The sequence below is a fragment of the Coprinopsis cinerea genome (assembly GCF_000182895.1).
Source record: "Coprinopsis cinerea okayama7#130 chromosome 9 map unlocalized cont3.9, whole genome shotgun sequence".
Classification (NCBI taxonomy): domain Eukaryota; kingdom Fungi; phylum Basidiomycota; class Agaricomycetes; order Agaricales; family Psathyrellaceae; genus Coprinopsis; species Coprinopsis cinerea.
In genome coordinates this window covers 2,333,237-2,356,915 of record NW_003307536.1, presented here as the reverse complement: position 1 = coordinate 2,356,915, position 23,679 = coordinate 2,333,237, and the positions used below count along the sequence as shown (strand labels likewise).

The window sequence follows — 23,679 nt, the reverse complement described above, 5'->3', positions numbered from 1 at the left end:
CTTTTTGTTTGAGCGTTCGCCCCTCTCGTCATCCGACGAGGCTGTTTTTCAACGTCGTCATTGGTTCCTCGCTCAGGCCCTCTCCCTAGGTCCAACGGCGGCAATCGACTTCGATCCAACCAATCCAACCACGATCAACGCTAGAACCACCGCAGGCCAATACTCACCCAAGCAACCTGGACGTTGGCTTTTCCTCCATTTGTAGACCTTGATTCGCCCGCCATCGCCAATCCGATTCGTCCAATGTTCTTCAATCAGTAGACCCAATTCTGTACTCGTATCGATACCATCTTTTTCCTTAGTGAGTGATGCTTCGAAGTGCGAGAAGTCGAGAGTTCATACACAAGTAATATGTCACAGAGCAAAAGTAGAACTGGGAACGTAATCAGCTAGGCGCTTGAGAGCTGGAGAAATGGGGACTATGGACCAGAAAGACACTCAACCCCGCCAGATTACTGGGTTTTTGGTGAGCGTAGTGTTGGGACGACGGTAGTAAGAACGCACCTTGTTAGACCTAGCAGGCGTTGTCAGTGCTGCTGAAACAGTAGAAAACTGACTTGTATTCTTCTCTGTGCGTAACCACTCCGTGCGAAAAGTGGAGCGGCTCTGGAAGGAAGTAGCGACGATGGAAGGACCAGGGTCCGAGTTCACGAATAGACAATGTAGTATAATTATTGGAGATCCCGTCGCACATATTTGGCGAACGGATCGAATTGAGAGCCTATGAAAATGAAGCCAGGATCAACCTCTCGGCGACCACCAGTAAAAGAATGAAGTTCGATAAGCGCTACCAAATGATACCAAAGTACAAGCCGTCCAGGAGGATTGTAGAAGTGAACTCTAAAATAGTCAAACCGCCGATCCAACGTCCTCGCCTGACGACCTCCGCTGGTGTGGCATGGAGTATCGACGGGACGAACCATTTTGTGCGCTATCAAAGTCGGTGATATGCTACAAAATACACCGCTCTAAAAGAGAGGTACTTTGAAGCGGCTACCTAACTGCAACGGATGGTCGTGGTCAATTCCAAGCAGAGACAGCAGAATTGGATAGATATACGTGGAAGGCAGAGTATCGCCCAAGTAGTCCACCTCAGTACCATTCGTCGGCTTGCCAGTCGTCTTCGCAGCCCTTCCTAGTACAGGGTTCCGAGAGGCCAAAGTCGATAAGGGTGAGCTTTCCGCTCGAATCTTGGACGACGTTCCGCCGATGGAGGTCGTGGTGGTGGATATCTAGATCGTGCATTGCTTTTACAACCGGGTAAAGAGTGGCTCTTGCGTATATCAATCATCGATTAGATGCTGTGGGCGCCAAAGAAGAGGATTCACGTACTTTTGGTCATCCGTGGGACCTTCGCAGAGTCTCTCACCTTCGTATGACAACACGAGGCATGGGCGTGCATTCATGGTGCCAGTGGCGTAGAGAACGGGGATTCCCTTCCCTTGCAGCTTCTCCAGACGCTGATAGGAGACGAGCTCTTTCGCGTACGACGATTGCTCGCCGAAGACTTTGATGACGAGTCTGATACCCCAGCGAGAATGTACATAGACGATGTTCTCATGAGACTCGTAGACCGCGGACGCTTCGGGCAGTTTGAGGGCGAGAGAGAACCAGCTACTGGAGGAAGGGGATCAGTCGCAAGTGAGGTTACAGCCGGGGGGTACCGACCTTGAATTGAGAGAAACCGTATTACATCGCATCGGTTTCAGGCTGTTGATCGGACGGAACCACTGTAACGTTTGAGCCAATAGCAGCAGCGGGAGAGAGACAGCCGTCTGAAGGTAACAGAGGCAAGTCGAGAAAAGGTTGAACAAGACCTCGAAAAAGGTAAGCTCGAGTGCCTCACCGGCGGCCGCATAAAGCTCATCGAGCTGCTTCTTCTGCTCCGGGAAACGGCTGCCAACCTCTTTGGCTGCGTACTCGTCGTGCAGACAGACCATCGCCAGAGTGAAGGCCGCAAGTTTGTCGATGTATTCAACCCAATTCTTCACATCACGTACGGCCTCGGGGACTATTAAGGATGTCAGGACGTTCAAGAACGTTGAAAACAGCTTACACCCACATTTCCTAGAGACGTTCATAACGTCCGAGCCAATTGCAAAGCAATCACTTCCATTCGAAGCTAGGGGGATCAAGTGCGCAGGAGCGACTGACAATCCGTGGAGGACAAAGGGCTTCTTCGGGTGCAATCCTTTCAGAAACTTCCCTTGTTTTCCAACCTAGTTGGCCAAAGGTCGTCAGTTTGATGCACCTCAGCCACCCACCCCTTCACCCACCTGGTCGCGTATTTCCTTAGCTTTCTGATCCATGCCAGTGACTGGTCTTGAGAATGCCCTGATGTTCGAGTCATTGCAGGAGCGCGGCGTCTTCATCTCAATGGCTGTCACCACCTGTTCAGAATCCTCTATGATAACATCCAACTCCAGCTTTCGCCCGCTGGTATCGTCATAGAAGGCTGGCGGAGCGATGTACCATCCCTTGGACACTCCCGTTCCAAAAGCGAAGATCCGAATAAAGATCCCCACCAGAGGTCCCACTATCTTGTTTGTGAATTCCCCCTCGTCGTATTCGCTGATGCGCTTCATTCGAAACTCCTCAATAAATGTTTCGAGACGAGGCTGAGTGGCGACGGTAGCGTCAAGAACTTCGCGCGTCAAGTAGAGATTGGGGGCTTTGAATTGTCGAGAATCATAAGGGTGTACATGGCCGTGGCTAGAAGGGGGAGTAGGGTCGCCCTTCCCTGGTTTTGGCTCAGGAAGACGCGACACTGTGCTATTGGCCAGCAAATGGAGGATGTCGCCAATCTTCACTGTAGGATGCGAAGTAATGTCAGAAATGTCGGTTGGAGTAAATTTGTGGATGGGAGAACTCCTATCGGGAGGTGGGGTTGCCGGTTCATGCTCAGGGATTGAGTCAGACGCTATGCGAAGCCCTTTCGCCATCGCGGTCAATGGTAAACCGACACACCCGCACACTACGCGATGCATCAATGTTTGGTTTACCCGGGACAGCTAAACATCACAGCACTGTGGCGACTCGCTATGTGTCACACGGCAGTGCTGAGTAGTATGTACTTTGTTCAGACGTTGCGACTTCTATTTAATCATTCTGATCGTACCAAATCCACGAGGGCCAACTTGTAAGATGAAGCGAAATTATCTGTGTGGCCGAGTAACTAAAACACGTCCTCAGTACCATTCATCCGTTTGCCATTTATTGCCGCACTAGTACACCGTTCCGAGAGGCCAAAGTCGATAAGGGTGAGCTTTCCGCTTTGGTTTCGAACGACATTTCGGCCATGGAGGTCGTGGTGATGGACGTCGATGCTATGCATGACCTGTATCACCGGGTAGAGGCAGGCTCTGGGGCACTTTCTATTAGATTCTGTGGCTATCAAAGTCGGTGACTTGGAACGAAATTGTAAGGGTTGTGTGCGCCTGGAATGCCTAACCCCCGGTTCACACACGCAATGAGCACGACCAAGGTATATTATGGAGCTATGTACTATGCGTGTATGGACATTGGGGGTGGTAAAGGCTAGGCGTAAGGTAAGAAGGCGAGCCGAGGGCGCAGGATAGGGGCGGACGCCTCCCTTACAGAAATGCACCACTCTAAAAGAGAGGTACTTTGAAGCTTCTATCTACCTGCAACGGCGTTGTCAGTTACAAGCAGAGACAGCAGAATTAGATATACGTGGAAGGCAGAGTAGCTCAAAAGTAGCCCACCTCAGTACCATTCATCCACTTGCCACTCATCGTCGCAACCCTTCCTAGTACAGGGTTCCGAGAGGCCAAAGTCGATAAGGGTGAGCTTTCCGCTCGAATCTTGGACGACGTTCCGCCGATGGAGGTCGTGGTGGTGGATATCTAGATCGTGCATTGCCTTTACAACCGGGTAAAGAGTGGCTCTTGCGTATATCGATCATCGATTAGATGCTGTGGGCGCCAAGGAAGAGGATTCACGTACTTCTGTTCTTCCGTGGGACCTTCGCGGAGTCTCTCGCCTTCGTATGACAACACGAGGCATGGGCGTGCATTCACGGTGCCGGTGGCGTAGAGAACGGGAATTCCCTTCCCTTGGAGCTTCTCCAGACGTTGATAACAGAGCAGTTCTTTCGCGTATGATGATTCCTCGCCGAAGACTTTGATGACGAGTCTGATACCCCAGCGAGAATGTACGTAGACAATGTTCTCATGAGACTCGTGGACGGAGGACACTTCTGGAAGTTTCAGCCCAAGAGAGAGCCAGCTGAGGGACAGAGAAGGGAATCAATTACGAGTGAGGTTAGAGCCGGGGGGTACCAACCTTGAATTGAGAGAAACCGCATTACATCGCATCGGCTTGAGGCTGCTGATCGCACGGAACCACTGCAGTCTCTGAGCCAGAAGCAGGAGCGGGAGCAAGAGCACCATCTGGACATAGCAGAGGCAAGTCGAGAGAAGGTTGGACAAGGCCTCGAAAAATGTAAGCTCAAGCGCCTCACCGGCAGCCACATAAAGCTCATCGATATGCTTTCTCTGCTCCGGGAAGCGGCTGCCAACCTCTTTGGCTGCCTCCTCATCGTACTGACATACCATTGCCAGAGTGAAGGCGGCGAGTTTGTCGATGTAATCAAGCCAGTTCTTTGGGTGTCGAACGGCGGTTGGGACTAGGTGGACGTCAAGACCATTTCAATGGGAGAACAAACTGAACTCACAGGAGCTATTGACACTCATAACGTCCGAACCAACTGCGAAGCAATCACTTCCATTTGAAGCAAGGGGGATCAAGTGCGCAGGAGCTACCGACAATCCGTGGAGTACGAAGGCCTTGTCCGGGTGAAGTGCCTTGATATACTTCCCTTGTTTTCCAACCTACGGGCCAACAGTCATTGGGTTAATTGGTTTCGCCCAGGCAACGACGGACCCACCTGGTCGTGAATGGCCTTGGCAGTTTTGCCCATACGAGCGGGCTTAATGTAGGGCAACGCCTTGATACTTGGCTCGTTGCAGGACTTTGGTGTCTTCATCTCGACGGCGGTCACCGTGCCGCCTTCGTTCTGCAAGAGGACATCGAGCTCGAGCTTGTAGCCGCCAGGACCATACTTGCTCAATGGCGGAGCAACGTGCCATCCTGGGGAGAGCCCTGCTACTATTTCGAACATTTCAAAAAAGGCCCAAATCAGCGGGCCCACTATCATGGTGGTGAACACTGCCTCGTCGTATTCCTCGATGCGCCTCACTCGAAAGTTCTCCATGGAACCTCTGAGACGATAGTGAGTTGTCCATGTGATCGTTGAGTCCAGCACCTTGCGCGTCAGGTGGAGATTAGGTGTTTTGAATTGCCGAGAATCATAAGGATGTACTTGAGTGTGACTAGAAGGGGGAGTGGGGTCGTCCCTCCCTGGTTTTGGCTCAGGAAGACGCGACACGATGGTATTGGCCAACCAATGGAGGAGGTCGCCAACTCTGAATGTAGGTTGCGAGAAAATGTCAGAAATGTTGGTTGGAGTAAAATTGTGGATGGGAGAGTCTGTATGGGGAGGCGGGGACACCGGATCGTGCTCGGGGATTGAGTCAGCGCGAAAAGCATTCGACATGGTGGTGGTCAACGGTAAACCCACACGCACTCTTCGTGATGCATTGATGTTTGGTTTACCATGCTTAGCCAAACATAGCGGTTTTCCGTAGCTTCAATCATGATGAAGTGGCTCTCTGAATTCCCGCGTTTCAAGCAAAGGCGTGCCTACTGCTCACCATTTGTTCCGCCAATCCATAATTTCCGCGTGCAGGTGCCAGGATAGTCGAGTATGAGAATTCTACGTCCTTTATGGTTTCCGAAAGCTATCGTTCCGACAGCTTTGAAGAGGAGCGCAATTGGATTGTTCTCCAAGCGGCGCCCTTTGGGACGCAGGTATATAACTATTTAAACGAGACATCGTCTCCCGCTTTCCATCCGCGAGGAAATCGAAAGATCGTGTCATAGATGTAGTGCTTATCGCGTAAAACGAACTCGATAATTTTATGCCGAGAATTTTATTCCCGGAGTGGCCGCTGGCGAATCAGAGTTACAGGTACAGATCCCTATCTACAATACTATGGGCGGAAGATTGTCTTCAGAATTCCACACATAGCCACGTGGGATGCGAAAGATCGGATCCCAGATATACCCTTCATCGCTCAAAGAAACTCGATAACCTGCCATGCCCTGAAAGATGTATAAGGGTTGTAGGACATTATATTCCACCCCTCGTTGACCAGAGTCCCCAACCCATACTTCATGAATTGCGTCTTATGGAAGTCGATAGTGATCTCCATATCCCTATTATGTTGTGAACCCTTGTATATTCGAGGCCATCCACTGGTGAGGGATACCGCTTTGGGGGGGTTTGGGTTGGGAAAGAGATATCTGAAGAAGGCATCGGTTCTCTGTGGGGCGAGAAAGTTGTCATGAACCCATAGAACTTTGAATTGTTGCGTTGTCAGGCCTTTTCCGTAGCTGAATCAATGGAATGATTTCAAGTAAGTCCCTCACAGGATGCGATACATTTCTCCTGCTCACCATTTGTTCAGCCACTCCTTGATTTGCGGGTTGCACGACCACTTTTGTGGACGGGGGTAAGGTATATCAAACATCAGGATTCTCCGTCCTTCGTGGTTTCCCGAGGCGATCGTTCCGAGCATTATTGGTTGCACTGGTTTGACTCTGAGAAACGGGCCTGGGTTCTCTTGAATGAGGCGCCACCCGTTGGGACACAGGTGACATAGAAGCTGTTAGAGATGTTCATAAAGGCCACTCGATGCGAGGACGAATTGAACTGCAGCGTTACCTCTACCCTTCCATCATTTTCAGCACCAGCGAGCCTTTGCAAACATCTGTCAGTGAACGCTGCTGCATTAAAATAGATCATTCAAAATGACGCACACGATTAAGAAATCACTCAGTCTCGCGTCCTCCAGATAATCATCGCCGTCTTTGTAAATGTGGAAGTGAGATTGGTCGATGCGATGAACAAAAGACTGGGCCATGGGGCGTCTGGTGGGAACTTCCCGTGGCCCTTCTCGGGTTCAAATACTTAGTTGCAGGGCACGCGGGCCCAATGTTCAACTTAGTAACTCTTGACTGTGATGTCTTGTGACGCTGACAAGAGGTCAAATTCGAATTCTTTGAAAGACGAAAAGTCCCATGCGCTGTCAGATAAGAACAAAAATCCTCGCTTCTTGGGACCCACAGATGCATTCTGCTTTGGCACTGGTCATGCAATGTCGGTGTAATGGTGGCTTAGATCCGGAGTTGAGCCCGCAGTCGTGTCATTGTTAAAAGTAGAATTGGGGATTGCGTATCGTCACATTGCACAGCTGGTGTAGTTCAGGGGGAAATTGTAATCCGACTCCGAGTCGGATTCTGCGCGCATTGAGTGGTTCCTCAACCAAGCGTACAATTTTAAATTCAATGCAAAGCAGACGTCGCTTCGATACATCCATACTCAGTATACCTAGTATGTCGCAATGCGAACTGCCAGGTTTCCGTTATCCCATGCTGCATTTGCACCTTTGACACAAGAAGATGCAAGTCATTCAGCTTCAATATGAGCTGGACAGTTATGTTCGTCCTTACCTTCTTCTACAGTATCAACAAGTATCAACAGGAGGGCTGGTCGGGATCCTCATGCCGCAATTGTTAATGACCCATGCTCCCCCACGCGCAACGTCGCGGCTAGGAAAGGTCTGGTCAACATACGGACGTCAACAGGAATTGAACCACTAACCAGGTAGACTGGGTAGTCGTGCCGTCCACGCTGGTGCCGTACCAAGCAGCAGGTAGCCATCCACTTGCTGTGCAGAATCGCGAACCGCTTGGAGGAACGACGCAGGCTGTATCTCCCAGAGCATAGAGGTAGTTGTAGCAGCTGAGAGCGTTTGAGAGCGTAACAACACTGCTCCCACCACACCACGGCGTGTATCGTTTGGCGAGCCTAGGTTCTTCTTCGACTGTGGCCACCAGGTGAGTGCGCATATGTAACACGAACTTCAGAGCGACGGACCTTCACCAAGAGATGCGATGAATTCTTCCGGTGGCTTACACAAGTCCGCCGATGTGAGGTTTAGAGATTCCAGAGAGGGTAGTCCGGGCCCGGGGGTGACTTCGGGACATTCGTCAATCACAGGAAGTCTGTCGAGTGCGTCAATTGCTGGAAGGTTTCCCTGAGGCAAAGCAAACGCTGCTGAGGCCAGGAGTGCGAGGTGAAGAAGACGTTGAATCATGGGGAATCTATGCAGAAGGTAGATGATAAAGCGACTGGGAAGTTCTTTGACACTTGACTTGAGCCATTTCACCCTTTTGTAGGAAACCGATGGCTTTGGGCCCGATTCAACGGACTCCGACAGTCACCCATCGCGTACCTCCTGCTCGTCCATCATGATTGCAGCGAGGTACAGTGGGTACACGATGGGCGACACGCCAGCAGGAACGGAGAGTCACCTGAGGTTTGAGGGCCAGCCGCACCAATCGGAAGAGGGGAGGTCAACGGCAGTGAGCCAAGCTTAGCTCGACAGAGCTCTGCAGGTAGTATATGGACCTTGTTTATGCAACGCCGGACTTTAGGCCACAGCCCGCAGGGTGATTATCTGCACCACCGACTCCTCTTAACAATAAGCTTTATGTATATCAGACTTCCAAGACGCTCACCTGATTTTGGGGTTATGATTATTGTCAGGAACACCAATATGTCTGAGGATCATGGGAGGGGTCTCCACGGCGATTTGGGCGCCCACATCCTTCATTATTTGCCCTCATTTCTGGTCTTGTTGCTTTCGCCAATTGAAGCGAAGACGAGGAGTTCACGGATGCAGTGCACACTCTCTTTGTGAGTCAACAAATTGAAGGAAGTTGAAATTGCAGGCTTATCGGCGTGGTTCCGTCTGCCGTCGTCGCGACCAACGGCATTGCCTTCCGGAGCAAACATGTGCAAAGCTTCGTGTTGGAGAGCCTCCTGCAGGGGGCATGCAAACCACGCCATTGACCCATAACTGTCAAGAACCCTAAACAGCCTCTCAGAGGGGACCTTCATATCTGGGCCTCTCGGGTGATGCTGAAGGATGTACGAACCAGAAGTGCTCAATCCGTGACCATCAGCGCCGCCGGTACAACTGCTCTCCGAATACAGTTCGGCGGCTATTTAAGCGCCAGCCAACCTTTACGCATTCGACTTCTCTCCGAGTGAAAGAACATGTGAGATTATGGGGCCATACACAAAAATATTGAAGAAAGCTGAATCCCCAATTGCGCGTGCTACAAGTCTCCAATCCGCACAATGAGATTCTCGTTGTCCCAAGCAGCGTTTGTACCTAAAACGTTCTGCTATTAGATTACCAGTTCGGTTCATTTATAGTCTCATTCTTACCTCCAGAAATAGATAGGATATGATAGTACCCTTTCCTACAATTGTTTAGGACCCAAATTCCTCCCCAGGCAACTTCGCGGCTTCACAGAGGATCAAATTAGCTGGGTGATCGGCGAGGATAGGCGTCAGCATACCATGTCGACTGTGTCGTTCCCCAGCCAATACCGTTTGTACTCCCATACCAGGCTACATCATTGTAACCTGCGGTCGTGTGGCAGAACCTAGTACCATAGGGCGGAACCACACATGGGGTGGTATCAAGGTATTCGAGGTAATAGTAGCAATTCCATGCATCAAGCGCGCTAATTTCAATCCAATCGCACGTAGGGTTGTATCTCTTCGTCAGGCCTGAAAGGATACGTCAATTTAATCGATATCCATGGTAGAAATGTGATAACCTACTTGATTCCTCGTTGGGACTCGTGGAATGCAGAGTAACCATGCGTCCGATCGTCTTTTCGTAGAGATCGGCAGAGGTGATGTTGAGGGATTCCAAGCTAGGCAGGCCGGGGCCGGGCACTACCTCTGGGACCTTCTGTGCCCTCAGAAAGGCAACGATGTCGACATCGCTCTTGTCTTGAGGGAGAGACAATACGCCGGTCAAGGCAGAGGCAAAGGCAGCAAAGAGGGTAAGAGAATGTTTGAAGAGCCGCATTGGTACTAATGCTACAGGTTTGACTTCTTTATTATCCGCTTTTTAAGTAAAAGAGACTACCTTTTTGTAGACACCACTGTTGTGATCGCCCATGTCAGGGCTAATTTGCTGCTCCAAGGGTCCCCGGTCCAGAGGCCTGTACCCACGAACTGGACCAAGTCTCGGCGTGTATGACCTCTGACGAACGTCGCGTTCGAGGCTTCATGTTCACGACGAGCACTGGCTAAATTGCTAATAACGAGACTTGTTCCTGAGTTCAGGAAGCTGTAAAGTTCCAAATACCAACGCATAAACAATAGCGCCCACAGGGTTCCTGAGTCGAGGTGCAGGTTGTGGATACTCGTACAGCAGCACCGCGCACCTTCTAGTTTCCTTCGAACTTCTGATGTTTCTCCGCGTGCGAGATATGGTGCTTCAACAGGAATGAGCAATCACAGGAAGGGTACAAAGCTGCGGTTGCTGTTTAAGCGCCCACCGATCCGCGCCCACATCCCGTCAACGTCGCAAATAGCTCCGAGTCTTACCACCCAAGCTAGCCGAAAATCGCTGGAGCACGAGGAAGCGGCGGCGATAATCGATTAAACTCAACAGCACGTGGTGCATCGAACTTTCGACATCCCCGTTGACTTACGAAATGACTTCCCTCTGCACACAACGCAATGGCAGACGCCTACGTTCGGATACCGATCTCCGTTTCATCTCCCCGTGTCCCTCTCTTCATTGTTTCAAATGAGAACGTCGCAATTGTTATGCACAAATGGGGAGGTACATTAATTCTACCGAAGGGATAGTGGGCGAGTTCATGGGGTGACAACGGCAGGGGCGGCGTTTGGCGCAGCAGCGGCAGGCGTTGCAGCAGCCTTGCCCGTCGTCGAGATCGCGCTGCAGTTGGGTACCATGGTCGCTGGATCAGGGCCGTGCTGGATGGGGTTGCAGCCAGGGAGTTCATTGAGGTCTAAAATATCGGTTAGCGTTTGGGCGTTGGACGTCGAATAGGATCGGAAGGTACTTACACACTCCCTCAGTCACTTCGTCGACTTTTGGCTCCTGCTTGCATGAGTTCATCTCCTCGTCGGAGATTTGGGTGAGCTCGGGGCAGGAATCGGGGAGACCGAGGATGTCGGCACCACAGTTGTCCATCGCTCGCTGGAGTGCGTCACCTTCCCATCCGAAGATGTAGTCGCCGTGATGTCCATAGCCAGTTCTATGGGCGTCGTGATGTCAGTGGATTGAAAGGTATGAGTCGAATGGGAATTAGAGGGACTTACGGGTCTCCTTGGCTGAGAACGAAGGGCTGGCTGCCATCCTCAGGCCAGAGGTGGTTAAACTGGGCTGTGTCCCAGAGGGTCTCGAAGAAAAGCATCGGAAGTCGGACGGGGTGGGTCTCGGGGCACTTGCCATTCATGAGAATGATACCCATGTTCGGATTGACGGTTCCTTCCATGAAAGCCACATGGCTCTGCAGCAAAGGTAAGGATAGGTTGGGAATGGCTAAGTGTAGGCAACTTACGGAATGGTTGGGAGAATCGAGGTTGACACCGTCCCAGCAACTGAATTGAAGGAATGGTGCAGGAGGTGAGAAGGGGGTGTGTTGATCGGTCATTGGAAGAACTTACGAAGGGAAGAAGATGTTGGCGCGGATACCATATGGGCAGGGCTTCTTCGGAAGCTCGACAGTGTCATACGGCCCGGCGCCTGGAGGGTAGGAGTTGGAGTAGTCGAAGAAGCCAGGGGTTTCGTAGCATCGGAATGAGGTAGACCAAGCAGCAGGGCTGGTAGGATCGTAGTTTGCCTGCCTTCGCAGCATTGGGTTTCCGGTGATCATTCGGAATCCCTAGGTCGATCGAGTATTAGTAAGAGAACGTTCGAAGCGTCTGAAGCGCTTGCCTTTTGGAAGGCTACAGTGGGCGAAAGGTCGGGAGGTTGAATGTAGTAGACAGTCATACCGCCGTCGGGGTTGCCTGTGAGGTGGTTAGGCTTCTGGGGCACCTATGTTTCCGGCTATCGTTACTGCCTTGAGCCAGGTGGTAGACCGACCGAAAGTTCTTACCCGAATGAAGCTCCCGTTCGGGTGCTTGAAGTAGAGGACTGCAGTCCAGTAGTTCGACTTATTCTCCTTGAACTTGCATGTTGTGCACGTTGCAACGTTCGGGAGGTCGAGCGACGGGTCCATCGACAAATTGAAGCTACGGAATACTTGAGTAAGTTGCTCTTGAACTAGCAACATCGAAGCTTACGCATTCTGAGATGGTTGGGGGTGAGCGAAGGCGGAGATTTCAGAAAATAATGAACACGTACGCCACCAACGATTTGGTGAAGGTGGGGAGATACTTCACCGGGGGTGACCAGACTGTTTGGGGAGGTAGGTACGATGAAACGATCCTACGATGGAGCACATACGGATCGAGACGCTCGGTTACGAGCTGAGCGCACGGGAATCGGATGAGCGCTCGAGCATTTGGCGCAACAGCACCAAAAGCGAGAGCCAGGAGCCAGAGCTTCATCGTCAATCGCACAGGGATAAGCGTCGGTCGAAGATATCTGGCAGGCGATGGGTAGGGCCTAAATATGAAACCCACGTGGACTTAGAAGGGATGTTTCGAAGGCGATAGAGAATGACACTCACCGTTAACGCCTCTAGGCATGGCAGGGCCAAGTTGGAATAAAAGTTCTTCCTAACCCAGCTGCGCTTCGCGAAGACATTGCTGACATGGCCTTGAGGGTAGAAAAACCGGGAATACTCCACCCAGTAGCGAGGCTCGCAGCAATTACTGGAGGGTAGGAACTGGCAAGAAATTTTCCATTGTTGAGGGCTTCTTGCGAGTGCTAAGTCAGATTTCCGCCGGTGAAGTACCGGGAATGATGTCTAGAGTGTTGCCCTTGACTCCACCAGTACTGGCCAGATGACCTGACTTCGGAGACGGCTGAAATTCAATATAGTATGAGCACGCGTATTTGAACCAGCAGGCTTCAAAGCTTCAAACTTGAAGCCCAAGTTCCAGGTCGTAATTCATCCTGATAAATTATACCACCATCGTAGGGCGCGAGGTCAGCGTGGGTCGTCGACGATAAGTAAGACACAGGTCGTACCGATCATTGACTGCAAAATTGAAAATCGCGTCGAGTTTTGGGACACGCCTCTGTATCCTCGAGTTCGCGGCTGTGTAGCCCTGCAGCAGTCAATGGCCGAACCCGTGTAACGGTATTTGGCGCTGTGCAATGATTGCGATTTGATTGGCTTTGTTATTTGTTGGGGCCCAAGCGGATCGAGGCAAACTTAACGCCCCGATTCACCGCTTCTCGCCAAGTCCTCCAAGTCCTTGCTCTCTCTTTATGGCCTCCAAACTCCTCCAATGTTCAACGTTCGACACTTGGTGGGTCCTTGGTCTGTATTGGCAAAATCTCCAGAACTCCCCTGGCCTGAGGAGGCTTCTGCTATACATGGCAAGTCCGATCAGGACAATTACCCTTGGTCTGGCTTTACGACATACAACGTATGCGCTGTGCCTGCTAAGCACTAAGCCAAATCGCCATTAATTGTCTGTCCCCTGCTTCAGCGCCCCATCTCGCCTCGCTGTGCGGTACTGGGAAACGTCCGGGACTTGTAAGTCGAGACCTGGGGTGTAGTGAGCAGGATACCTTTACTGAGGCGAGCCAGAGGGTTTTGAGAGGATTCCTAGACAAAATAGAGACCCCGAGAAACGGCGGCAAATTTGCCTCCGTTGAGCGCTATGCACTGGAAATTACCCTTACAGGTAAGAATTGACATTTCTCCGTTCTTGGCTGGAAACTCGCTTACCATCCGACAGTTTATTTTGGTTCCGCTGACGGTGATCAGTCAAGACCGCGGCACCATCAGGCAACATTGGCGGTCATGGCAGCGGCTTAGTCTGCCCAGAACATTCGGTCGCTCAGTTGGGAAGGACCCTGAAACCCCTATTCAGTCAGTGTCGCTTGGATGTCGAACGCAAACCGGCGAGGTGACGGTGGCACACATTGGAGGTCTCCTTCTTCCCTCTCATTCGCTTTCACATCTGTGACTCGTTTTCGTGACCCCAACTTGCGCTGGCCTTCGTGAACCGCGCACCCACCTTCGTTGTACTCACTTTCTTTCCGAAAGTCCCTCCATCACCGTGCTTCTACCATGAGCGACGAACCGGTCGTGAATAAGATGGATGGGGACCCTCGGTTTCCAATCAAGTTCGAGCCATTGTTCGCTCGAATGCAAGGTTCTCAACTGATTGCGGCTTTCATTAACTCTTTGTAAGTTCTGCTTCTTATCTAAGTTATCTAATTTGAGCTGAACCTGCTTGTAGCCTTTATGCAATAGGCATGGTATGCGCTCCACTGGCACCGGAGCCACTCTCGGAACAGATCATCGTACTCACCCGACCGACTCGCTCAGCTAATGGTCTCTCGGTACTTCCGTCATCACTCGAAGAGGGATCGTAAGACATTACAAGGCGTTGTTGGAGTGTTGTGGTGAGTTCTAGACTGTCCTCAGCTGTAGGATTGAAAGTAACGGGGATCGTTTAGCACGCTCGCAACGCTGGAGACGATATTCACTTGCCACCAGTCCTACGACACTCTGATTACGAAGTGGGGAAAGGTCGATGCATTGGACGAGATCATTCCGTACGTTGGTCGATCCTGGTCTGGAGTCACGGTACTGATTTACTATGCGGTGGTAGCTCCGTCCCAGTAAGCTCATAAATCCATGCCAGTCTCGTTGTACATGCTCACCTACACCGGAAGGGCAAATATGCATGCGTTGTGGGTAATCATTCCGATTCATTAGTACCTAAATTGACCCAAAGGTTTCTCAAGTATCTTACGGCGTTTGTGGCCCAGGTGTGAGTCTTCAAAGCGTCATCATCCTCTTATCATCCCCTTACTGATACATGAACCTATAGCTTCCTAGGATCGCGCATTTGGCTTGGTACGTGGGTCGCGGTTGGGGATGCCAGTATCTGATCATCCAAATGCAACTAGTTGGAATATCCAGTGGATCTCTCTGGAGATACATGGTCTTCCCGGTCGTACGTGAAGCCCCACTTTCGCCACCCAGTGTGTTCTAAGCCAAAAGCTCCATTCAACAGGTCTTCTTCTCGGTATTCCAGCTCGGTAAGTGCCTGCTGCTGTCGAAGAAAGGCTTTAGTCCGATATTAACCGGTAACCCTTCATTGGAAGCGGGTGGCTTAATGATTGTTATCCTCATGTAGGTCTGGTCATCTTGGGTGCGGGGGCTTGTCTGAACGAACTCGTCTAGGATCAAAACTGGATCTTTCTCAACGCTTTCACGCAACACCGCCATTCTAATTGTGAGTACTGTCGTTGTTGCAAGTGCGGGTACTAATGGGTGCGTAGGCGGCTAACGCGATCCAAGGTGCGGGTGCAGCACTCGCCGACATCTTGATTACAATCGGCCTCGTCGCAATTCTGAAAGCAAATATGACCGGTTTTCGACGGTAAATAGCTTTCGGGGGAGTCTAGTAAAGCGTTCATGCGACTAATGACCGTGTGTCTCTGTCTCCAGTGCCAGCACATTTCTGTCGAGGATCACGTCGCTTTTTATCAACCGGGCTCTGGCGACCAGGTAGGCTTTCAACGCCATCATCGCTATATTGTATGACTCACGGTTACTTCCCAGCATTCTCGCTGTTTTGAGTGTCTTTTTGGTACCTGTTTTACTGGCGCTTCATCCACGTTGTGCTGGCTGACTAGTATGCTTTCAGTTCTATTTCTGCTCGGGGACGTATTACTTGTGAGTCGCGTTCGACGTCTCGTATTGGGATCCTCCGCTAACCTGACTGAGCTTAGTATGATTCCTTTACTTGCTAACACCCATGGTGAGCTGGTCATTGAATATCAGGCATGGCTGCGCGTCGACTAACCTATCGTAATCTTGTCTCAGTATATGTCATTTCCGTCCTAGCGATGTAGGTTTCCTCTCGTGGTCTCGGTCATTTGCTGACTACCCGTTCACAGCCTGGTATCTCGCGAAGGGTTACGACAGGATTTGGATCGTTCAATCCATGTTTCTGAAATGTTGCTTGAAACTATGGGCAAGGTTGATAAAGATTCGACTTCTCAATTGGACGTTCCAGCGTGCGCTCAATCGGTAAGTACCAGCGAAGGCTGTCCCAATACTGGGTGCAGTGGAACGGTGTTGATCGATACATCGCCAGGGTCTTCAGGTGTCGATTGGGTATTCGGCTAGTGACATAACTAGTGCTACACAGAAGAGTTGATCCCATCGGCGTCTCGATTTCGTTTGGACGGATCTGTATCCAGCTCCTACAGCTCACTGAATCAATTGATTGACTTTTGTAGTGTCAAAGGTGATTTGAGGTGACATCCGTCCAAGGCGGACTGCCGTTGGATTTCCACGACGACGGAGACTGCACCACTTTGCCTTGGAATCACCGCGAGGTTCTTGATGAATGTACACTCGACGCCCACAGGCAACATAACATGTCCTTTGAAACTGCTTGTTCTCAGTCGGGGTCAAATACCTGCAAAGTTCTGAACAAGCGCCCGGAAGTGGTCATGATCAGTTAGGTATTGGAATCTGGAATCCAAGATAGACAGTAGTATTAGGAACCTGATAGCACAAGTATTCGACTCACTTCGGTAAGATTGTGTACCTGGAGGCTGCCCTGGCTGCCAGAGTTGGTGGTCACAAGCCGGCGCCCGATTCCCGAGAACGGATTATCCGCCCACATTTAGGCGCCTCCTCTGATAGGATGTGTATATGCCGTGCCTTGTGTGAATATTCGAGCCCTGTTCTGCAGAGCCCACGTAAAGGTACGTATTGTTAGCTCACCGTCCAAGGGCTTTCGGGCACCGAACCGGTGTGTAGGTGAGTGTGGGTGAGGGTGTAGTATAAAAAGGTTGACCTTGCCACCTCAGTAACCTTAGGACATCTCTCCTACTAATCTTTAGGCTCTGTTCCGTTATAGATCGCCATGCGTGTACTCTTCTACCTCGCCTCTGCTTTCACCCTGTCGCTCGCTCTTCCACAAGGCTCTCAAGAGCTTGTGGCGACAGACGATTGTCCGGAGGTCGTCCCAGGGCCTGGCCTACCAAGTTTAGCCTCGCTCAATCTCACATCCGCCGACCTCTGCAAGTCACCTGAAGAATTTCAGATGAGTCTCTATGGACAAGGTACGAGCTTGAACGTCATTCTATGTGATGTGTAATAGCGAACTAAATTATCGCTTTCAAGTGGAGTCTCCGTCATCGGCTCAGGACTCGGCGAACGATGAGAAGCAATTGGTCAAGAGCACTATGAGACCGATCCCCAGGAGATTCTCCTGGGGAACTCCTGCGGGTCCTGCGCAGGCGGGTGGATTCCTGCCAACGCAGGATGAGTCCCGCGGAGGCAGTTTCGTTGATCAACCCCGCCCTGGCGGTAGGGTTGATCCCGCATGGGCAGGAGGAAAAGTCGGCCCCGCCGGTGCAGTTTTGACAAACCTGCACAAGCAGGACGAAGCGCCGGACCCGCCGGTGCAGTTTTGACAAACCTGCACAAGCAGGACGAAACGCCGGCCCCGTCTGTGCGGTTTTGACGAACCTGCGCAAGCAGGAGTCCCTAGGCAGGGCAAAAACGTTGGCCCGCCTGGGCGGTTCGACCAACCTGCGCAAGCACAAGGGAACGATATCGGGCCCACCTAGGCGGTTTCAACCACAAGATACCAGCGACAACAGGCCGCCCTCGTACGCGAGCGCGAGATCATGAAGGACGTTCTGGCTGGGAGGTGTGTTCATTCATGTGGATGAATTGGACTTGGAGGGTGGCTAGCCACACTGCACAGTAAATAGACTTTGTGAATAAAATGTTTGTATGCGCCATCGGCCCATCGACGACAACGGCCACGTCAATGACGTCACGCGTGTCGATGGTGTCATACAAAACGTGCTTTAAGTCGACTCCTCGCTCTCACCTTCAACCTTCAACGTTCAACCTTCATCGTCAGCCTCCCTTTAGGCGTTTTCCTTAAATACTCGCGTTCCTTTCAAAACTCATTTCGAGTTGCCTTGATGGAGTAGAGCATGCCCCTTCTCAGACCACCTTGGATAACTCCCCCTCTGGCAGTTGGCTGGGTCTGCAGACACCCGGCGAGTGGGTCGTCTTGTTTGGCAAGTTCTTCAGGTGCGCTTATTCCACCCTGGTACCCATGGTTCGTCGTCTGAGACCTTGATTCCTCTAGCCTTCTCGTTTATCCTCTTTTTTTTCTCATAGGTCCGAGTATCTACGTAAGTAAATAATCTAATCACCATCAAAGAGATCGATGACTCCACTGACATTAATACATACTGTCCTTGCAGTCCGCCTTCCATGCCTCTCTGGGCCTCAGATCAGATCCCAGGCTTTGTTTGGAATGTTATAAGCATTTATTCGTGTCGTATATACCATGAATACAGTCATTCTATCTTTCCTGCACCTCCAGTTAAAATAAGGAATTACCTGCTCCCGCAGGTCGATGAGAACCCGCTCCCCCGGGTGCACCGTGTTCCAGCCTCCTGGGTAGGCAGGTCCTGCACCCGCGCTGGCGGAAATCCCGCAGTAAAACGGCAGATTTCCCCAGGAAAATCTCCCGCGAGGTGTATGGGGAGCAGAGGGACGAGACTTCGGGATTTCCTGCCTCGGCAGCAAATCCTCCCGCACTTGCAGAGGAACCTCCTGCTGGAGCGGGAGTTCCCTTCCTGCTCGGGCGGGAATTCCCCAGGAAAATCTCCTGGGGGGCGGACTTACAGTGGAGATACACTCCTTGGTGCTCCGGGACTCACATATCTGCGCCATACGCCGCGTCGTGCTTCAACTACCTATATGCCCTTGGGAGCACCGCTTGCGAGGTTCCACAGGGCGTGGTGTCTAGGTTCTGCCATTCTACGGGATCTGGGACACTATAAGTATTAAACACGTAAGACGATGTACCACTGCAAGTGGGGAAGAGTTCGATAATATTAGTACAGATATAAATTACAATGAGGACATACCTGCAAGTGGGGAAGAGTTCGATGGGGGAACTCCCACTTGCAGTCACTACCTATATACGTCTGGGGACAAAGGGATGTCTATATACGGTAGAACAATAAGATGTCCGAATTGGGAATAAGGGATACAAGAGAACAATAGAACTACTTAATATATCCGAGATCAGAGAACAACAGAATGTCCGTATAAGGATACATGAAACGTTCGTACATAATTGGGCATCCTTGTACCCGTAAATGGAATAGATGTGACATGTGCATGTGTATTCCAACACACCCCCTCCAATGTAATGTCACTAGATAATTACACAAGTCCCAGTGCGATTCGATGACGTTCAACATCTTCTCGATGGAGTGGTTTTGTTAGAATGTCGGCGACCATGTCTTTCGTTGGGCAGAAATGGATCTCGATCTCCCTGCGCTTGATCTCTTGTCTGATCCAGTGCATCTTGATGTCGATGTGCTTCATTTTGCTGTGATGCTCTGGGTTTCGAAGGACTTTAATTGCTGACTGGTTGTCTACCATCATCGGTGAAGGTTAGTATCGAGTGAGAACCCAATTTCCCTCAGCAAGTTCCGTAGCCATATAATTTCTCGTCCTGCTGATGATGCAGAGACATATTCCGCTTTCAGTTGAAGAGTTGGCCACAGTGCTGCTTGCTTCTTGGCAGACCAGCTGATGGCTCCTGTTCCCATCTTGATGACGAATCCACTTGTTGATCGTCTCGTGTCGAGGCATCCTGCATAATCGGCATCACTGAATGTGTGGAAGAGTTCAGAGGCGAGTTGGGGGTTGTTGTCCATGCGATATGTGAGTTTGAGATCCATGGTGCCCTTGAGGTAGCGGAAGACGTGTTTGACGGCTGTCCAATGTGTCATTCCGGGGTTTGAATTGAATTGTGCTAGCTTTGCCACAGCGAAAGCAATGTCAGGTCGAGTGCCGATTGCGAGATACATGAGTGCTCCCACAGCGTTCATGTAAGGAATGTTCCGCATCTCTTCTCGTTCCTCTTCTGTCTTGGGACACTGATCTTTGCTTAGGCGGACGCTTGGGTTCATCGGCGTTTTGACCGTGTTAGCCGCATCGAGGCGGAAACGGACGAGCATGTCCTGGATGTACTGCTTCTGTGATAGTTGCAGTGTCCGTTTCTCTCGATCGTAATCAACCTTAATTCCCAGAAGGTAGGATGTTGGTCCAAGGTCTTTCAGTTTGAACACCTTTGCCAAGGCGTCCTTGACCCATTGTATCTTCTTCTGGTCTTTCGAGATGATTGTGATGTCGTCGACGAAGACGGGGCAGGGTGACTCGGATGCCGTCTAATTCCCAAATGTAGACACTGGGATCGGACTTCAGTTGTTTGAATCCGAGTCGTTCGAGTTCCTCTGCCAGTTTCTCGTACCAGAGTCGACCACTCTGCTTTAGCCCATACAGTCCCTTCTTGAGGCGGCAAACCCATCGTCCCCCATTTTGGTTGGGGACTTCGAATCCCTCTGGCTGGACCATGTATACTTCGTATTCATCTTCAATTTCTCCATTGAGGTATGCATTGGAGATATCGATGGATTCGATGAATTCACCGTTCATGGCAGCTTGTGCGAGGATTGCTCTGATGGTGGCAAGGCGGGAGGTTGGAGCGAAGACTTGGTCATAGTCGATTCCTGGTGCTTGGGCAAATCCTTTAGCGACGAGGCGTGCTTTGTACCGGTCAATAGTGCCATCAGACTTTCGCTTGATCAGGAAGACCCAGCGTGATCCAATTGCTTTGCGTCCTTGTGGGAGTTGGACGAGTTCCCAGGTGCCGTTGGCAATGAGGGCATCAATTTCCGCTCGAGCAGCACTGATCCACTTGTCTCTGTCTGGTCGGGCCATTGCTTCCTTCCAGTTGCGTGGCGAGTCCTCTGGTCGTGTGGCCGCTCCGAGTGCTTTTTCCTTCACCTTGTCGAGAACCATTTCGAGTGCCATTTCACATGCTTCAGCCATCGTGAGGTACTCTCCACTCATCCCGTAGACGTGCAGGATGGAGTCGAGGACTGGTGTTGCTTGAAAGTCTGAGTGGAAGTCGGGTTCGTCCTCCTCATTAATGTCGTCGGCTGTGATAGGTGGTAGATTATCCTCTCTTGCACCCCCTTGATCTACTACCTGATCACCCCCTTGGTCCTGGTTCAGTGGATGACCATTTTCCTCTGCTGTTCGTCTTGGGGCAGGCGCAGTGCCCCTGCGTGAGTGTCCAGCTAAGGTGTAGTAATCCGTGACTCTTGCCGTGGAACGTATCGGACGAGGGTTTTGGGATGGCCTGTGGAGGTGGTTTTGGCTTGGGTTGCTCTTCCCTGTCCAAAGTTCGGTGCAGGGAGTGGAGCGGGATTCTCTACCAGTGGTTCTGGTGACGATGGTGGGACAGGTGGTTGCGATCGGCCTTGTGGTGTGGGTGAGGCTTCCTCTTCTCGATGATAAGGTGCGTGGCGTGCGACTGGAGGTTTTGCCGTTTGGGGTAGAAGGGGTCACTAATTCCTCTTTCACTTGTGGAGTGTCTGTTCCAGAGTGTTCTTTCTTGACCTGAGGTTTTGGCGTGTATGGAGGAGTGTCGTCATCATCGGAATCAGAGTCTGACTCGTGCGTGGTTGTGCTCGGAGCGTCCCCCGTACTCCTAAAGCTTGCTGGGGGAGCTGGAGGATCAGGTGGTGCTCCCGGACCATGCGATGCTGTATCCCATTCATCGTCATCATCATATGGCCAGATGTCTCGGATGCCGACTGGTTTGACCGTAACCGTGGTTGACTTTGTGGATAGGCCAGGAAAAAGGGTCTCATCGAAGACGATATCTCGAGAGATGATGAATTTCTTTGATTGTGGGTCAAAGCATTTCCATCCTTTGTATCCTGGTTCAAAACCGACAAAAATGCAACGGGTCGTATGGGAGTCGAGGTTCCGTCTATCCTTTCGCTGGATGTTGACATATGCTCTACATCCGAATGTTCTGATCATGGACAAGTCCGGTTTCCGACCTTCCCATACTTCGTAGGAAGTCGTGTTGGAGACCGATGCTGATGGAGTCATATTGAGGATGTCGACGTAGTAGAGAAGGGCGAGTGACCAGAATGATGATGGGAGATTTGCTTGGCAAAGCCATGGCTACCACTCCTTCAGCTGCGGTTCGGTTGAATCGTTCACTGACACCGTTCTGTTGTGGTGTGCTTTTTACGGTGTGTTGGCGAGTGATTCCAAGTTTCTCGCACCACGCATTGAATTCCTTTCCAATGTATTTACCCCCTTTGTCGTCTCGGAGTTCCTTGACCTTTCGTCCGTGTTTCCTCTCAACTTCGGCCACAAATATCTTGAACTTCTCGAAGGCTTCGTCTTTGCTCCTTCAAGAGGTACACTCGTTTATAACGTGAGTAGTCATCGATGAATGTAATCCAGTATTTGTGTCCGGGCAGTTGTGCGGGTGAGAGGGCCATGGAGGTCACTGTGGATGCGTCCGAGTAGTTCAGGGGAACGGTTGTTGGAGTGAGTTGGGAAGGGATCCCGATGTTGTTTCCCATCCTGACAGTGCTCGCACACGTTATGGACTTCAGTGTTTGGTTTGACAAGAATGCCTGTAGCTAGCTCCTTGTTGATGAGAGTGTCAAGTCTCCCTTTGCCTATGTGTCCAAGTCGACAGTGCAGGGTTTGCTTATCGACTCGTGCGATGTATGCCTGCTCGTTATATGCCAGAGTTGTGCCATTTAATGTGCCAATAGTGCCCTTGATGCTCGCTGTGAATAAGACCTTGTTGTCTCTTGAAAACTCGAGACTGTTTCCCTCAATAACCACTCGCATTCGACTCTTTGTAACAACGGTGAGGATAGAAAAGAGGTTATTTTGCAATGCTGGTACATAAAGGACATTCTGGAATATAACAGGACTCGGCGGGTTTGCCATCTACAACCGGGGAGAATACAACACTTCCCTTCCCGACTGCCCACACTACGGTGTTTGTTGGCAAGCTCGACGGGAATTCTGCATGGGACCCATATTTCGGATCCACCTGCGGTGTGGTGTCATATGAGAGGTAGCTCCTGAGTCTGTGTTCCAAGATTCGTCAGCATTGGTGTTAAGCGAGCGGATACGAGGGGGACTTGCGAGGTGTGCGACTTGGGCCATCTGGGCCTTGACGATAGCGGGAGGTGTTTTGTCATCCTCTTCAGCGATTTGAGCCTTCTGCTGCTGAGCCCTGCAGTCCTTGTCGTTATGGGACTTGTTGGGGCCATGGACCGAGCAGTTGAACTTGGCCTTCGGTTTCTTGGCCGCCTTTTTAGAGGCCGCGAGGGCAGATGCAGCTGAAGCTTCTGCAAGGGCAGTGTTCTTGTCGAGAGTGTCTGCTCGGCGAAGGTGCTCAAGAATGTCGCTGGCCGTAGTGCTCTTGAGGTGGGCGAGGGTGTGACGAAGAACCTTGTCCTCTTCAGCTATAAGGCCAACGGTCATCATAGCGGCAGCAAAAGTCGTTGACGAGGTCAACAGCACTGTATCCCTTGTCGAAGGTGGAACCGGTGACCACAGTCTCCGCTGTCACTGGTGTTGCGCCGGTCGCTTGTGACGTGAAGAAGGAGCCGGATGCTGTGGTTTCCTTGACGTAATGGGACCAGAAGGGAGGCGATTGATGAG

General features: G+C 51.2%; 9 protein-coding genes across 9 annotated transcripts; 2 read left to right on the top strand and 7 right to left on the bottom strand.

Annotated features, from left to right (window-relative positions):
• Positions 1–1,092: 1,092 nt before the first annotated feature.
• CC1G_11915 (protein kinase subdomain-containing protein PKL/ccin4) lies at positions 1,093–2,942 on the bottom strand (the record flags this gene model as incomplete). The annotated part of the gene is made up of 6 exons (XM_001832699.2): positions 1,093–1,273; positions 1,333–1,617; positions 1,694–1,775; positions 1,847–2,011; positions 2,063–2,219; positions 2,277–2,942. The coding sequence occupies 6 exons, from the start codon at positions 2,940–2,942 to the stop codon at positions 1,093–1,095; spliced, it is 1,536 nt and encodes a 511-aa protein (XP_001832751.2).
• A 784-nt stretch (positions 2,943–3,726) lies between these two features.
• Positions 3,727–5,578, bottom strand: CC1G_11914 (protein kinase subdomain-containing protein PKL/ccin4; the record flags this gene model as incomplete). Its single annotated transcript, XM_001832698.2, has 6 exons — positions 3,727–3,907; positions 3,967–4,248; positions 4,331–4,412; positions 4,484–4,648; positions 4,697–4,853; positions 4,910–5,578. The coding sequence occupies 6 exons, from the start codon at positions 5,576–5,578 to the stop codon at positions 3,727–3,729; spliced, it is 1,536 nt and encodes a 511-aa protein (XP_001832750.2).
• Positions 5,579–6,158: 580 nt separating this feature from the next.
• CC1G_15225 (hypothetical protein) lies at positions 6,159–6,662 on the bottom strand (the record flags this gene model as incomplete). Its single annotated transcript, XM_001832697.2, has 2 exons — positions 6,159–6,477; positions 6,541–6,662. The coding sequence occupies 2 exons, from the start codon at positions 6,660–6,662 to the stop codon at positions 6,159–6,161; spliced, it is 441 nt and encodes a 146-aa protein (XP_001832749.2).
• A 948-nt stretch (positions 6,663–7,610) lies between these two features.
• Positions 7,611–8,243, bottom strand: CC1G_11912 (hypothetical protein; the record flags this gene model as incomplete). The annotated part of the gene is made up of 3 exons (XM_001832696.1): positions 7,611–7,695; positions 7,748–7,970; positions 8,024–8,243. 3 exons carry the CDS (start codon positions 8,241–8,243, stop codon positions 7,611–7,613), a joined length of 528 nt encoding a protein of 175 aa, XP_001832748.1.
• Positions 8,244–9,427: 1,184 nt separating this feature from the next.
• Positions 9,428–10,037, bottom strand: CC1G_11911 (hypothetical protein; the record flags this gene model as incomplete). Its single annotated transcript, XM_001832695.2, has 3 exons — positions 9,428–9,483; positions 9,548–9,730; positions 9,785–10,037. The coding sequence occupies 3 exons, from the start codon at positions 10,035–10,037 to the stop codon at positions 9,428–9,430; spliced, it is 492 nt and encodes a 163-aa protein (XP_001832747.2).
• An 800-nt stretch (positions 10,038–10,837) lies between these two features.
• Positions 10,838–11,844, bottom strand: CC1G_15224 (hypothetical protein; the record flags this gene model as incomplete). Its single annotated transcript, XM_002910543.1, has 5 exons — positions 10,838–10,992; positions 11,051–11,241; positions 11,306–11,496; positions 11,548–11,587; positions 11,654–11,844. 5 exons carry the CDS (start codon positions 11,842–11,844, stop codon positions 10,838–10,840), a joined length of 768 nt encoding a protein of 255 aa, XP_002910589.1.
• A 301-nt stretch (positions 11,845–12,145) lies between these two features.
• Positions 12,146–12,682, bottom strand: CC1G_15223 (hypothetical protein; the record flags this gene model as incomplete). Its single annotated transcript, XM_002910542.1, has 4 exons — positions 12,146–12,223; positions 12,336–12,387; positions 12,438–12,621; positions 12,664–12,682. The coding sequence occupies 4 exons, from the start codon at positions 12,680–12,682 to the stop codon at positions 12,146–12,148; spliced, it is 333 nt and encodes a 110-aa protein (XP_002910588.1).
• A 1,499-nt stretch (positions 12,683–14,181) lies between these two features.
• On the top strand, positions 14,182–16,265 carry CC1G_11908 (hypothetical protein; the record flags this gene model as incomplete). Its single annotated transcript, XM_001832692.1, has 16 exons — positions 14,182–14,300; positions 14,412–14,519; positions 14,574–14,672; positions 14,729–14,738; positions 14,855–14,890; positions 14,951–14,976; positions 15,030–15,076; positions 15,137–15,161; positions 15,196–15,255; positions 15,307–15,358; positions 15,405–15,505; positions 15,574–15,633; positions 15,773–15,801; positions 15,952–15,976; positions 16,026–16,158; positions 16,197–16,265. The coding sequence occupies 16 exons, from the start codon at positions 14,182–14,184 to the stop codon at positions 16,263–16,265; spliced, it is 999 nt and encodes a 332-aa protein (XP_001832744.1).
• A 740-nt stretch (positions 16,266–17,005) lies between these two features.
• CC1G_11907 (hypothetical protein) lies at positions 17,006–17,558 on the top strand (the record flags this gene model as incomplete). Its single annotated transcript, XM_001832691.1, has 2 exons — positions 17,006–17,204; positions 17,266–17,558. The coding sequence occupies 2 exons, from the start codon at positions 17,006–17,008 to the stop codon at positions 17,556–17,558; spliced, it is 492 nt and encodes a 163-aa protein (XP_001832743.1).
• Positions 17,559–23,679: the final 6,121 nt, after the last annotated feature.